Raw genomic sequence first — 16,000 nt, forward strand, 5'->3', positions numbered from 1 at the left:
AAGAGTGAACCGATGGAATAGATATTAGGATTAGTTAGGTTAAATTACTAAAACACCCTATCTCGGGGGTAAAATCGGTGGAATTTCGGCCGATATAACCGATTTTTTCGGTCACTTTTCGTATCACCGGAATTTCGTATTCCGCTATGTCACGAACCGAAAAGGGAAATTTCGGCGGAATTTCGGCCGAGATGGCCGAAATTGACTACCTTGATGACAACTTGTTCCTCTAATGCGGTTGGAACAAATCGTTTATATTTTATGTGGTTCTCGGTTGCAATTGACGACTCAACCTCACGATATTTATTTGCATCTACTTACTTAATATGGAGTTTTTAAACAGATCATTTTGTGTTGTCATCTAGTGCTTAGAAGATCAGGTAAATAGCTTTAATAAACGGTGTTTTAGCTAGTTTACCTATCTATTATATGTCCTTGTTTACCATCCCTGTCTATGTGGCTAAGAAAATTGTATGAGGGATTTTTTGTGGAATGATAACAAAGGAAGAAAAAAGCTTAATTTAGTGAGATAGCCAGCTCTGTGCAAAACAAAAAAATTTGGTGGATTGGCATTAAAAGTCTTAAGAAAATAAATCAAGCATTGTTAACTAAATGACACTGGAGGTTTGCAATAGAGAAAGATGTATTATGGGGGGAAATTGTGCATGAGAAATATGGGTTTGACTCATTTTGGTTCTCTAAGATTCATAAGTGTTCCTATGGGAAATCAGTTTGCAAGGGCATTATGCAATGTAACTCTTTATTTAGAAGCCATGTAGTATCAGCTTTTGGATGGACAAGTGGATTTTGAATGTACCTTTGTGTTTGAAATTTTCAAATATTTCTGCAGTTTCAAGAGCTAAGAATAACACTGTTGCAAAAAAAATTCAAGTGGACGAGCATCAATGAAACTTGGAATTACCTAGAAGCCAAAACAGTAATGTTAGAACTGAACTTGAAGAGTTACAAAGAAGTTTGGAGTTGGTTTCTCTTAACGTCACTGCAGAAGATGAAATTATTTGGGATACTGGTAGCAAAGGAATTTTCACTGTGAAGTCTACTTATGATTCTCTCTCTCTCTCAAGAATCTACAGACAATGATCTTTCTCATATTTATAAATACATATGGAAGCTGAAATGTCCTCTTAAAATTTGCTTCTTCTTATGGACTCTGGCTCATAACAACTTACTTACTAGGGATATGTTAGCAGAGAGGCATTGAAGTCCCTCAAAGCTGCTCTTTTGTTCTCAACCTGAAACATCTAATCACCTTTTTCTTCATTGTGAGTTCGCAGAGAAAATTTGGGCTCATTTTAAACAGAAGCTGAATTGGCATTTCACAATGCCTGAAAACCTTTTTGCAATGTCATTTTCTTAGAATGTGGCTTTCAACTCAAAACATGAATATCAAATTTCACTACAAAAAACCTGAGCATTGGAAACCATACTGGTTTAGTTGCCTAAGATGAGTTTTTAGTTGCCAAACAGAAAGGAAACTAATGGTAGTTGCCAGGCTTTGGTTGCCGTATGGGTTGTTTCGAAATGCAAAGGCAACTACCAAAACTGGCTTGTTGCTATGCGTACTTTTGGCAACTCAAATTTTAGTAGCCAAATACGTTATTTGTTAAGTGCGATAAATTAGACCTACTAGTTTTCGCAGTTGTTAGTTACTTGCCAAACATTCAAACAACTACATCTATCTAGTTATCATGTACTTGCCAAACAATATGGCAACTAATATACATCTTGTTGTGAATTTATATGGCAACCAATTTGGTAGTAACCAAATATTGTTATTTCATAATTGCAATAGGTTAAAGCAATTAAGTTGTAGTTGGCATGTAGTTTCCGATTCATTCAACAAGTAACATCAGTAGTTGTCAGATGGTTCCTGATTCAATTCACAACTAAAACCGGCAACAACATATGGAATTGCTTTAAAATATGACAGTTTTGTAGTTCCCATATGACAGGTGCTAGATTAATTACTTTGGGCTCTGTAAAAGTTGCCAATGAAGGTTCAATTGGTCAAATGTATAGACCAATGCATGCAGCTTTCATAGATTGCTGTGCCAAAGTGGTTGGGACTTGGTTCAACGAAATAATACCACAAAAGTTTAGTAATTAATTGGTCAAATGTTCAAACCAATGCAATTTCTAGGTAGCAGAGTTCTGTAAACTAATATTAATACGAAATTAACAATTAAATTAAATAAATGCATGCCAGAATTAAAGCTGAACACAAACTAATTCCAAAGTAATTTATTATTTATAATTAATAATACATTTATTATTTCGATTACAACAAAGATATACATAAGAGATCACATTATGCCTATAAAAAAGAAAAAACAAAAAACAAACATAGCGATGATAACAATCTGATGGTACAATGCTGCTTGGTCAGCACGAACAGATGGTCCTTCCAAAGAGATGCACTGCAACACAAATGCCATACAAAAAAGAGGATCAGATGAAATGGCACCAGTTTGAACCATCTTATAAGCAAACAATAAGATTCTCTTGGCAACCTACAAAGGAAAACAGGCCAATTTGAAAATACATTGACAGACAACTATTTGTGACAAAATAGCACGTTCTAATTTACATGACAACAGGTTTTCTGTAAAACACAGAAAAAGCTACAAGAAAAAGAATAGTGTAGATACCTTTTAGTCAAAAACCAATAAGTCTTCCTCTTAACCTGGTTAGATTTGATAAAAACATAAAAACCACAACTTAAGAACGCAAGCTCATTCAAATTCATGAAGAATGCATTGAAGTATTACAACGGAGCTTGTTCATGCTTATTAAACTTCCAGTCAACTCGAATTCGAAAACAACAATTAAGGATAATAAAATCATGTGAGAACCATTTCAATTATTGCAAGGCTAATATGAAGAATAAAAGAGCAGATGAGTCTATATAAACTTATTATTAACCTAATAATAGTAATTAAAAGAGATACTATAACCTAAATGATACACACATAAGAACAATCAAGAACACCATTAATCAGAACTAAGACACTACCAGAATAATGTGTTACATCAACAGGTAGGGAGAGTACTGGCTTTTACACATGAAAAGATATTCACCACTTAAATGATATGCCTAAGAAAATCAACATACACAAACTAAAGATTTAAATATAAATTTAAGATTGAATAACCAATATCAGAGATAAATGAATAACTAGCATTACATGGGAGTCAATAGACAAGATTCAATTTCGTTTACAACACTAACGTAATTTTGGGCTAACAGAACCAATTGCCAGGCACTTGCCAAACACGTTGAAAGCTAATTTTCTTTAGTAGGATCCAAGAAACATTTATACCAGCTAGCCAACAATGACATAATATTATAACAAACAGGCTGGTTTCGTCAAAATTAAATGCCGGAAATCTAGATGCAATAAATAGCCAAACAAAAGAAAGTATACCAAACAAAATTTGAAACCTACAAACAATTTGCTAAAAGAAATCTGGTGAAACCAAAAATGCTACGGAGACTACATAATTTCAACGTTTTTCAATGATAAAGTCATAACCTGATCACCATTATATAGGTGAGATCTGAGTACATGACTTCTACCCACTAACTACATGCTGCAATCACAACTAATGTTTAAAACAATCTAACATACTGACCATTATCTAATCCCACTAACAACCTTAATGGCCGGCTTTGCTAACAGCACTACTAACAACTGGTTAGTGTTATATGGAAATTAAAGGAATATGTGCAAGGAATTGAAACATGAATTCCTACTAAACAAGACTTCCTAGATTGAGTTTAATTAAAACTCTAATAATCAGATAATACTTATAAAGTTGAAAATTTCACATAAAAATAGTAAGAGTAAATCTACAAAACACTAACTCATAGAGCAATAGAGATCTTAAACATACACAGTGAAGATATGCAAGATTTAACAAGGAATCCCCCGCAAAATTCAGCAACTGATTCAGAAGGCTCTACCTCAATCTTCATTTTATCATCTACAAAATCAAAAATACCAACCGGAATAAGTTAGTAACACTAATTAACCCATCAAAACTAATCAAATGACCAGCAGTAAATGAGACTTAGCTTACGCAGAGGTGTTCTCTCATGTACATCCTTAAACTCCTTCCTATTTTGGGAATCAACTCTTCACAAAATCGAGATGGAGACTTCATGGATCCGTATAGACAAATGGAATTGATGTTAACGGTAGTGGTAATAATTGTAGACTTCTTCGCAATAACAGTTGGGTTGTTTTGAATCTAGGGCAATTGGATTGAAGACTTCTTCCAAAGCAGCAGCAACAAAAGATTTTGGGGGTTTTCTGGGCCGTATGAGATTGTGGTTGATGATCTTGGGAAAGGGAAGAAGATTAGTATGATTGCTGAACTGGGGGGTCGAATTGGTGAAAATTTTGAGCAGAATTTTATGCCCACAGTGCACATATTGATGGACCGAGAGTTCAAAGATTTAGGGTTTTTAAAAAACAAATGAACCAATAATTTCAGTTCTTCAAAACAATACTTACAACAACAGAAAACCTCAAACCTCCTTTGGTTTCATCACTTCGACTAATACTAGCACTTCGTCTTCTGTGAATCTCTACTTGCCTTTCGTCCTTAACCATCGATGAATCTCTACATTCACTTTGGCAAAAAAAAACCTTCACCATCAACGGATCTATGATAGATTTCATTTGATGTGTCTCTGCAACAGGGTTAAGTTTAACATCAATTCTTTCGCTTCATAGATTTCATAGATCTCATTTCTTTCGATTAGAAATCAAAAGGAGGATTATATTAGAGAGAGGATGCAAAGAGAGTTGAGATAACGGCGCAGAAGTGGGAAATGAAGAGATTAGGGTTATGGCTGGGTGATAATATCCATATGGGTGTCATACAGTGTATCAGGTTGGATGATTATACTAGCTCCAACGCTTACGTGATTGGTTGAGGAAGATCTAATGGTTATTTACAGCCACGTGTAAATTAAACAAACGATACTTTGTATTCCGATCCTCAATTGGAAAGATGCATTTGGTATAAAAAAAAAATCCCCAAAAAATTTCGATCCTCAATTGGAAAGATGCATTTTGTATAAAAAAAATAAATCCCCAAAGAAACCTCAATGACAGTAATTCAATGGTAAAATTATTAGAGGATGTGATGATTTTTTAGATGTTTGATACCCGCACACTTGTATTCGTAGAGTAGTATTAGTTTAGTTGGATGTATGAAACTCTTTTTTGAAATATATAGTCAAATGATTATCTTTTTTGAATTGACTTCCATAAATCTAAAAACATATCCAACGAGATCAAACAAATGCTTCAGTCGGATAAATTTGACTTGGAATCAACTTATGTTCTTTTTCGATAAAAAGAAAAACTGTAACTATTTTGCAAAAATGCATAGTGGAAATGAATTACAAGGAAGAAAAATTAAGTTTGAAATCCAATATTTGTCATAGACCTTCGATGCATATAAAATAAATCTAAAAGAAAATGAATTTCTTTTTCGAATTGACTTGTGCAGATCGCTAAGCATATCCGATGAGGAGTGATTAGGAGTTACAACGATTTTTCTCCAAAATCCATATATAAATATAATACTAGTTCGAATAGTATCGCAACCCTAATCAAAATACGTTATGATATTAATATTTCGGCTTTCTAATTCCAAATAAAATCTTGTTTTCAGTTGTCCTTTGATATATCCTACGGACAACCTCGAAGGTCATTATATTCCTCAAGAGGATACATATGTATGTACACTTTGGTTGTTTAAGCCATAAAATGAATCCATTTTTCTTGTTATTCTTCTCGGTCTAAGGTTCATGAAATTTTTAATGAGTTTAGAGAGGATTTTTTTTGTTGAGTTAGGTTTCCTTGTTTCACATTTTTAGTTTTCTCCGAGTAAGGTTAAAAGAGAAACGTAACCCTGGATAGGAGGGTAATAAAAATGTAGGAACAGTAAGAGATGGCTATGTTTATATTTTTTATTTACTTTCAGGTTTATCATAGATATTATGGTGGGGTGTCTCAAGTAACTAATTAACGAATTTTAGAGTCGTATACTTTTCTTAAACAAATTTTAGAGTGGTATAACCCTTTCTCCAAATTGACTTATGTAAAACTATATGCGCTTCCGATTCAATTGAACACAACTTATAAAGTTGTATATACGTGCGCTGTCATGGAATTCGGCTTATACACATCCATCGATATTACTCAATTCTACATGACTTCACCTGGATTGAATCAATTTCTCCGGTTACAAATTAATCTCACATAATGACACTCGAACTTGCTCAATTTTATTTGGATATTCAATTAATTTCTTTATTATTAGTGGTGGAACGCATGCGCAAAGGTCAATCTTTCTGAAGAACTTTTCCCCGACTTGTTATATCTATTACTTTCTTCAAATATCCCAAAATTTCGCTCCACTAATCTTATCGAACAACGTATTATAACAAGATTTTATTGATTACAAATGATACAAGTCTCCTGTTCGATCTATAAACATGGAGTACAAATATCATTGACATGTGCATACATGTATGGTCCATTTTTACCGAAAATACTTCCTATCATATTATTTACCCCAAAACATTTCCCGCGAAGACTGGATGCACATGTCTCGTACAACGGTAAAGGCACCCTCTTTTTTCCATACGCAGTCTGGACGCAGCGAGATCAATTCCTATCAGAGAAGATTGGATTCTCATTTTCACCAATTTCCTCTAAAGATAGAATTGAGATTAGGTCTTGTTGATAGGGTGGCAGTTGGATTAGTAATGAGACTTGTCCAACTTGCTTGTCCACCAAACTTATACAATATCGCTTGACCTTACTCGTTTTCATCGTGATACCATCCATTTCCTCGACTATCCATTAGTTTCACCGAATATCTATCGATCTTACTCAATTTTACTGACTTCACCTGGATTTCGTCAATTTATATGGTATTCATCAATATAACTCAATGTCGCTCGACTTTGCTCAATTTCACTCGGATTCCTTCGATTTTTCCTTTAAATGCATAAATTTTACCTAATATCCACCGACCTCAATTACTTTCTCAAGGTTTTAGTATGATCCTTTGGATTGATCCAAATCTTAGCAATCGAATCCTTTGAATTCGAAATCAGTTTTTAATCGGATGATCAGGAAGCATGAAAAAAATACATGGATACTAATGACAAGAGCTCGAAACTCGTCCGCAAAAGCTTTTTCATCGAGTAATAAATAGTCGATACACCACCACAAAAAAAAAAAGTCACTAATATAATTCAACATCGTACTTATGGACACCTTAAAAATTATAGATTCAAATTAAAGTACAGATTTTATAAAATTGTAACAAAAATGTATTTTTTTTTTCCTTTTTTGAAGGAGAAAAAAAATGTAATTTTCAGTCAAAGTAAAAATCAAGATGAAAATCATCTGGCTTACATTGATCCGTTTGCCACCAGTTCCACCAATAGAAAACCAAGAATCTCTAATACACCAATGGATGCAAACATAAATATTCACACGGATTGCCACCTTGTCCCATGGAGGGAAAATTTCTCCAAAAATTTCGTGTGGCGGCAAAAGAAAAAAAACCGCGGGAACGTTCGCGCTCTTCTTTATGTGGACCGTCAAATATTTTGGGTTTAGATAAAAATGTTGAAACCCTAAACTCTCTACTACTCTCCCTGAAACTCTCTACTGCTCAATCTTCTGAAACGTAACTCCCCATCCTTCAAACGCTAACTCGATTTCAGAAATATTCTCTCTTTCTCTTCTAAGTTCTTAGTAAAACAGCTCTTATCTTCTCTAATTGAAATCGAAGACCTAAAGGAGAGAAATTAGGGCTTTTCAATTTCTGTCTGGTTTATAAGGTTGGTTTCAATATGTTTGAATTATGCTTTTTTAACTTCGATTTGAGTTTTGATTTAGAAGTTCTATGAAGTGGGTTTAGTATGAAATTTTATTTCTTTTTAAGGGATTTAATATCCTGGTTGTTCGATTTTGTTTTGGGGTTGTAAGAGTTTGAAATTGGGGAAATCTTGAGGATCTGGTGTAATAGGTTCTCTTTGATTTGTGTTTCTATTTTTTCTGTTGAGAATCAGGTTAGGGTTCTGTTAATTTTGTTTTGGGGTTTGTCAATTTGGTGCAATTTTCTTTCACTCTCTTGGAAAAGAAATCCCCAAATTTTAAGTTTTTCTCCTTCCCTTTTTGAGTTTTTCTGGTTTGCTCCTTGAAACGAAAATTTTAAGGTTGTTTTTGGGTAAATCGTAGTATATTACCGATCATCTGCTCGATTTTGAGTTAGTCTGTTTTTTTTTTTGGTTCAGATGGAGAATTATATTGATTGAGTTTGATAATTTGGAGTTAAATTTGTTTTTTTGTTTTTTTTTTGGTGCAATTGGATAATTTTACGGATTGAGTTAGAGAATTTTGAGTTGAATCTGTAATAATGTAGGAAGTTACTGATACTAGGGCAAAGTTTTGTTAGGATTCATGGGTTAAAACAAGTAATATTTGAAGAATGTTTTGGTTTTCATTTCTTGCACGTATACGTTTTTAACAGACCTTTATGTGTTTGTGAAAATGCCTAAGAATGGACATTGTTATGATAATTCTTGTTTTTTCATTGATTAGGTTACTTTGAGTCTTTGATAGGCTGATTCGAGTCAATGAGAATATATGATACAACTGTTGGTCGTGTTATCTGTAACTTGTCGCCTAATTATGCTCTATGATATCACTGCTTTTGTGTAGGAATTAAACTGATTTTCTAAATTTTTATTTGGTTGTAATGTAGGATTTAAAGAAAAAGGAGGAGCTGCAGGCTAAGGAGGCCGAACTGAATAAAAGTGAACGGGTAATTTTTGTACTACTGATGAAACAAGCACATCCAGTATTTTTGTACTTCAGTTTTGTAATTTCCGTTGAAGTCATGGGTCGTCCAGCAGTCATACTATCACTATGTATGTATTATCAGTTAACTAGTATGCTTGTTTCTTTTGTGTCCATCAAATCTCTTTCGCCGGTTAAGTAAGTGCATTGAGAAGTAGATTATGGCACACACTAGGCAACTCCTAGGTAATGGAAATTGCTTAAATATTGATGTTGCTCCCACTGTGTAGATTGCAAGGATAAAACAAAAGAAAAAGGATACAAGGATCAATTGCCCTGGAACATTAAGCTTTCCACAGATGATTCTGGAAAACACAAAGGAGATGGAGTTCTGTCATATGAAGATCCATCTGATGCACAAGCAGCTGGAGGGTTTTACAACAGTGAGTTTTCTCGAGGGAAATATCTGAATTGATTTGTGCGCATATCAGATTAGTATTGACACATGCTTTCTCTTGCTTATCAGATTAAGATTTGCGGGGATATGAAATCAGTGATACAATGGTAGCTAGATCTGCACCTAGAGTTGCACTTGCTTTTGGACAGGGGTACATATCTCTTTTTCACTCTATCTGTAAACTCTGTATTAAAAGTTGTTTAAACTAGTTTGATCATTTATGAATCAATATTGAATATCAGGTAATAGATTTACCGGTGGTATACCATCATCAATTGGTAAGATTCCACTCCAAGGGTTACTAATTCATGACAACATGTTAATAGGAAATTTACCTTTCAGTATGGGAGATCTCACAAGTCTTAGACATTTGCACATAGGAAAAAACCGGGTAAAACTCTTTCAAAGTTTTGGAAATCATGTGAATCTTTTTGAAGCTGATCTCTCTAGAAAGGCTTTGTCTGGTCCCAGTCCTGCTCACCTAGTTAAGTTAACCTCAATGTTAGTGCACCTAAAATGTGGTCAGGAAATATACCAAAATCTTGGTTATTAAAATTGAACCAATTTTTCACTTATATTTAGCTGGAACAGGGTTAACAGGGGAAAATCTTTAAGTCAATATCCATTTCTGGCAGGGGTAGGGGCTCAGAGTTTTGTTTTTTTATTTCTTCTGGCTTCTTTTTTGTCCTTTTAATGAGGAATTAGTCTTTGAACCACCATGTAAGAAAAGTGGAAATGGAGTAGAAATTCAAGATCTATTTGCTGTATAAGGCTTTTAGATAATGCGTAGACTGTCCCTAGCATGTTCAATTTATGAATTTTCACCTTATAGGATGAACTTTAGTTGCATTGTTGCAGTGATTTCTAAATTGTCACTCTTACGGGGGTGAACTTTAGTTGCCAAGAAATATGCTTGTTCTTCTGAACTAGTACTATATCTATTTGGTGTACCTTTCTATGCATACATTCTCATTCTAGTCCATAACTCTTATCGTGTTTCTCTCTGTTTTCTTGTAGGAAACAAATAGGAATATGCACCATGTACTTGGATCGTCCAATTAGTCCTGGTTGCTAGCAAAGGATTGAGTGTTCATTGATATCCCCAAAATTTATTTAGAAACCCTGGTAGGTAACTCCTTCAAACTACTTCGATTTTAAGCTTTGGTTAACTTCATTTTGTGCCTTCCTATGCACTTTTTCTTATTGCTTCTTTGGTTCAGTTTTCAGGTTCATTGCTTCCATGCATTGCGAATGAGTGAGCTTCCATTTGTGCCTTCTGCAGTTTCTTCAAGCAAGGACTTTCTTCATCGGTATGTAACTACTTGAAATGTTTTCTCTGCAGTTGGCTCACAAATTTTAATTTCATGACTTGTTCTTTAACTTTCATCCAATAAATCATGATCTTGGTTTAGTACAAGTCTCATCTGGTTACATCTGAAAGCAATTAAGATAATTATCATTGTATCCCACTCAATCGACACTAGTCTTAACTTAAATGATCAGGTGCGGAACTTGTAAGTGATAAATGATCAAGTTTTCTGATGTTGTTCATTTGATACAAATCACATGTTCATGATGTTCTTCTCTTGCTTTTCTTTTCAACATCCTGGCCTTAAAATATGGGATAAAGTTGTTCCATTTCTCAAATGGCATAGCGTCTAATAAAGTTTCTAGTTTAATGTTTTTCTCATCACTACTCTTTTTACTAAGAGTTGGCATTGATAATATTTGACTTAAAACGAAAACTGTCGTGAAACAACAGTCATGAAACGTTTTTTTTTTCCTGTAGTGGTAGATTGAAGTCGTTTCAATGATGAATAAAAGATTAGGTTCTTTGGCCAAGGTTAGATATTGTTCCCCATGGACTTTACATTTTTCACTTAGCCTTGCTATTATGTTTAAAATATTTTGGTTTTTCCTTTTAATGTTCATATATCTTACATGTACAGGGACTCCTGAGTACCAGGATGCATTTATGAATTTCATAGGTATAGACCATATGATCAATGGGAAACTTGGAAATCCTGAAATCATCAGTTGTCCTTGTATTGACTGTGAGAATCTTGTTGTGCGAATTCCTGGGAACAAAGTGTTTTGTCACTTGCAACGGATGGATCCTACTTGCATCTAATGGATATTTCATGGGGAGCCGGCTAGCTGCTAGCACTTCTAATTATGTTCACCAAGAGAGAGCAACACCTAATTATCTTCACGAAGAGAGAGCAGCACCTAGTGTATATCAGGTGGATATTTCATGTTGAAGATCAGGTTCATGATGGGGAGTTGGCCAAGCTGGTGGAAGACATTGACACCCGGTTATTCCCAGATTGTATAGTGCATGCAGTTGACTATCACTATTGAATTATATAAGCACCAGACCGTAAGTGGTTCATTATGAAAAGCTTTTGATGAACTTCTTTCTAAGGCAAATTGTTGGATGTTAACTTTCTTTTAGGTCTGACATTTGTTAATTTGAAGTCATGTTATTTATAACCTTGGACAATATGTGTCACAATCTTAACGGTGAAGAGGGGAATAATTCTAGCATTGGTATTGGTAGTGGGTGAAGATGTGAGTGATCAAAAGTTGGGATTAATTGTCCTATATTTGGACTATATTTGGACTATGTTAGTTGTCCACGTAATAGACTTTTCCATTTATAACACCCTTTTTACTTCTGTATGAACTCATTGTTAGGTACTTTATTATATTATTCAAGTTAGCACTTATATTATTCAAGTGAATAATACTAGTTGATAGCAATTTGCTTCTTATCTATTTGACTTTAAGTATTCATTTTAATTGTGCATTTGTGATAGCAATTTGCACTACTTCTTCCATGTTAAGGTCATGAAAAAGTGATTTGATATTGTTAAAAAGACGGCACAAAGCTTACAAATCTGGAACATTATAGAGGATAGTTGATGACTTAGACTTACACCCGCAATACCGGAGTTCAAGTCACCACATAATCTATTTGGTTTTGTGTTTAGAAACTAATGGGAACAGTAGTTGTGGTTAAACTGTTGCCGGAGTATTCAGGAACCAGCGGTTCTGGCAGTTGCCTTTGCATGGTTCCGAAAGCACTAGGCTACAAGCGTATTTTTTGTAGTGGGCCTACATTTGTTGCTAAATTCTTTGGAAACTAACGAAAACTGGAGTTACCATTAACATGCTGCCGAAGTATACAGGAACTAGACGTTGCCGTTGTCTAGTTCCGGAAGCATTAGGCTACTAGCATATCTCATGTTGTTGGCATAAGTTTGTTGCTCAAGAATTCAGAAACTAATAAAAACAGTAGTTGCGATCAACTTGTTGCCGAAGTGTATAGGAACTACTAGTTGCCTTTGATTAGTTCCGAAAGTCTTTGACAACTAATTTTTTGAGGCAGTTGCCAGATTTTAGTGGCCTTTTTTCAGGTTTTTTGTAGTGTTTGGTCCATGATATCTGCGGCAATTCTTTGGGGAATTTGACTTGCAAGGAATGATAGAGTTTTTCAAAATAAAATTATATCTGTTGTTGTTCAATAGAAGATAAAATAGTATCTTTATATTTGGTGTTTAGTTTTCAGGACTTTGAAACACCCTCTTTCCAGGATGTAATCTCTAGTTGGTCTAAAATCTACATTAACTCTCTGTAATTCAAGAAGTTATCTATAACTTCTTCTTGCTTAGCTTCTTTATCCTTTTTGTATTCTTAAGGGTGGTACAAGTCTTTTTATACCCTCTTCTTTTTTTATCGATATATTTTCTTTACCTATCAAAAAAATATGGAGTTTTCAAAATCAAAGAGAGATTAGAAACAGTAGTAATTGTAGGGCACGACATTATAATCGTTATTGGATTGGTGGCAGCATTATAATTTTTTTTCCTAATTATGTGCTTTCACCAATGTAAATTTCAATTAACAAATTGATCTGTGCATTAAAATTATATGCATTCTGAAATGACAAATATTTCCCCTCAAGTGGGGATTCCGATATTTATTTTAGAGTTTATTTTTTATAGACGTGATTTTATGCTGGTTGCAAAAGTTACGTCCCAATAAACCTAGATTTTCACGACCAATATCCATGCGTGAAATTGGGGGGTTTCTTTTATGCATAGACCATTTCTAGTATTTTAAAAAGAAATGTCGACTTATACATTACCGATAAAATCATATAGCGCTGCTTGGCTCGCACACTATAGACGCGTATAGTTTTACTCGTCATACAAGCCGCGTGAATCTAGCACTCCAAGCGCTAACATATAGATAGGATAACTTGATGACAAGCTAACTTCTAATTAGGCTATAATTGAGATATTTAAGTTTAACACGTGAGTCTCTTGTTTAGGTAATGGAATGTCAAAAGTCTATGTTCACATCACATGGAATATCCTACCAGCAGTATCTGACTGACATAATCAAGGAAATTAACTATAATGTCACTTCCATCAGTGTAGTAGTATTTTAGTAAGCTTTAAGGTCACATTACAATACAAAAGGATAGATTTCGATATTTCTATCTCAGGACAGTCTTTCCGGGAAGAAAACTTGCTCATTTTCCATTTCTGTCCTTTTCTAAACTCATTCATTTCCCTATATAAAGCCTCATTAGGATTTCCACATAAATGATAAATCTGCATCCCTTCTTGGCTTCTTCCTCATCATTCATCACTCAAAAACTCTACCTTCTTTCTTGTTTGGTCATTTTGCCATTTCTCCAGAAAAAAAATTGTGCATACACTTGAATACTACCGAAATTTGCAAAATTCAGAGTCTTTCAATCAATTATACAAATTTTTCTTGAAATTGAATTATGAGTACTTATTTTAAAATGGAGAAGAATACTAGCATGAGTTTATTGGATCAAAAGCCATTGATTGTCAATCAGCTAACCCAAGCTAAAGAGCTACTAAACCAATTACAGTTTGGTGTTGACGTTACTTCTACTAGTGGCAAATTGTTACTACCTAGAATATTATCATCCTTCGAAAGTTCTCTTTCAATGTTGAGTGGGATCAAATCAGAAGCCGGATTTCAAATGACCGGATTGATGCAGACAGCTGATTCGCCTCTTTCAGTTAGCAGAAGTCCTCGTTCTAACTCTAATCTCATTGGAAATCCCTCCAAAAAGAGGTATGCCTCAATACATGGATCCATATACATATATGTTTGTTTTATAAGTTCACATTGTATGCAGACAAGTTTGTCATGGCGAGATGTTTTTGTTGTAAATATCATCTCATAAATATATTTCTTTTCCTCTAATTATAGAAAAACAATACCTAGTTGGACGGAACAAGTACGCGCTTGCGAACAGTCAGGACTCGAAGAACCTGTGAATGATGGTTACAGTTGGAGAAAATATGGACACAAAGACATTTATGGAGCCAAACATCCAAGGTGGGTGAGCAAGGATAAATATTTTTCCATTTGAATCACGATTGTATTTTGTACTTGGAAAATTTAGACTCTAATCAGATGTCATTGCTGTATTTCAGAGGTTATTACAGATGTACTTATAAAAATTCTCAAGGATGTCTAGCTACCAGGCAAGTTCAACGTACCGATACAGACACATCAATCTTTAGTGTCATGTACCTAGGAAGACATACATGTGTTCAAGCTTCTCGTCTACAACCAGGGCAACCCCCAAAAAAGGTTGAACAACACGATAAAAAACGAAAAAGAAAATCACAAGAAACACTTATCAATTTTCAAACAGGTGGCCATGCTAATACGAATGATTATGATACGACACAAGTAGTCCTAAGATCACCTTCATTCTCATTTCCTTCAGCTCCAGTACCCATTCCATGTCAACAGAAAGAAAGTAACAGCAACATTTGCTCTTCACATCTGACACCTGATAATCACTTCATGAGTAGTCCTCTTTCGTCTCCTTCAACTTCAGGATCCAATTCCATTTTTTCTCCGTATAGAGTGAACAATATCGAAAGTGGACATGATTTACAAACTTCAGACTACGATCTATGTGAATTCGAGTCAGCATTACCTTTGGCATTGGATTCTTCGGATCTGTATTAGGATTGGGACTGGGATTCTTTTGATGCCTTTTGCTTCTGATTCATCATTTGAAATATAGACTATAGTGTTCACAAGTTCTGTTTATTAGCTGAAAAACTGTATCATTAATGAAGTTGATAATTCGTCAAAATCGTCAGCGTTATATTGCTATCGACTAATTATAAAGTTCTGTTCAAATACTGCAACACCACCACATACGCAACGCAGGTACTAGGCATGTTTTGATGTTTGTCATGCCTTCCCTTGCCATTATAACCTTAATTAGTCCTTGGAAGAATTACTCTATCTCCATAATTGTTGGTGCCTCCAAAGAGAAACTGACGTCTAAATTATCATGCTGGGCAAATTTTCTAATAATAGAAGTCCGACAATATCAAAACTTATTTGATTTTTGGGTATCCGACATGCATACATATCCTGTCTTTTCCGGTTGACATCCTAGCTAATTCTCCTTCAAATTGATGGCCTCTACGAAAAGACAAAATCAGAGTATAAGCATCAAATAACACTCTACACAACATACACGGATATACCAAAACAATTGATACCAAAATGAAGCATATCAATTATTACACCTGCATTAGTATCCTAATCTGTACTTTATTTTTAATCGGGAATTGCTAATTTATACTACAATTTTATTTGGGACCAT

General features: G+C 34.5%; 1 protein-coding gene and 1 long non-coding RNA gene across 7 annotated transcripts; both read left to right on the top strand.

Annotated features, from left to right (window-relative positions):
- The first annotated feature begins 7,695 nt into the window (after window positions 1-7,695).
- LOC113323308 lies at window positions 7,696-12,044 on the top strand. Of its 6 annotated transcripts, none has more exons than XR_003347539.1 (8): window positions 7,696-7,897; window positions 8,824-8,883; window positions 9,149-9,301; window positions 9,385-9,466; window positions 9,558-9,593; window positions 10,333-10,440; window positions 10,536-10,625; window positions 11,265-12,044. It is a non-coding gene; the product is annotated as an uncharacterized LOC113323308 (long non-coding RNA). The 6 variants fall into 6 exon arrangements; XR_003347538.1 differs by lacking the exon at window positions 9,558-9,593 and adding an exon at window positions 11,105-11,158; XR_003347540.1 differs by lacking the exon at window positions 9,558-9,593 and adding an exon at window positions 11,105-11,158 and having other exon boundaries at window positions 10,543-10,625.
- Window positions 12,045-14,071: 2,027 nt separating this feature from the next.
- On the top strand, window positions 14,072-15,348 carry LOC113325194 (probable WRKY transcription factor 41). Its single transcript, XM_026573407.1, has 3 exons — window positions 14,072-14,436; window positions 14,575-14,703; window positions 14,802-15,348. Exons 1-3 carry the CDS (start codon window positions 14,117-14,119, stop codon window positions 15,346-15,348), a joined length of 996 nt encoding a protein of 331 aa, XP_026429192.1. The 5' UTR covers window positions 14,072-14,116.
- The last annotated feature ends 652 nt before the right edge of the window (window positions 15,349-16,000 follow it).

Source organism: Papaver somniferum, chromosome 11, assembly GCF_003573695.1.
Source record: "Papaver somniferum cultivar HN1 chromosome 11, ASM357369v1, whole genome shotgun sequence".
NCBI classification, from domain to species: domain Eukaryota; kingdom Viridiplantae; phylum Streptophyta; class Magnoliopsida; order Ranunculales; family Papaveraceae; genus Papaver; species Papaver somniferum.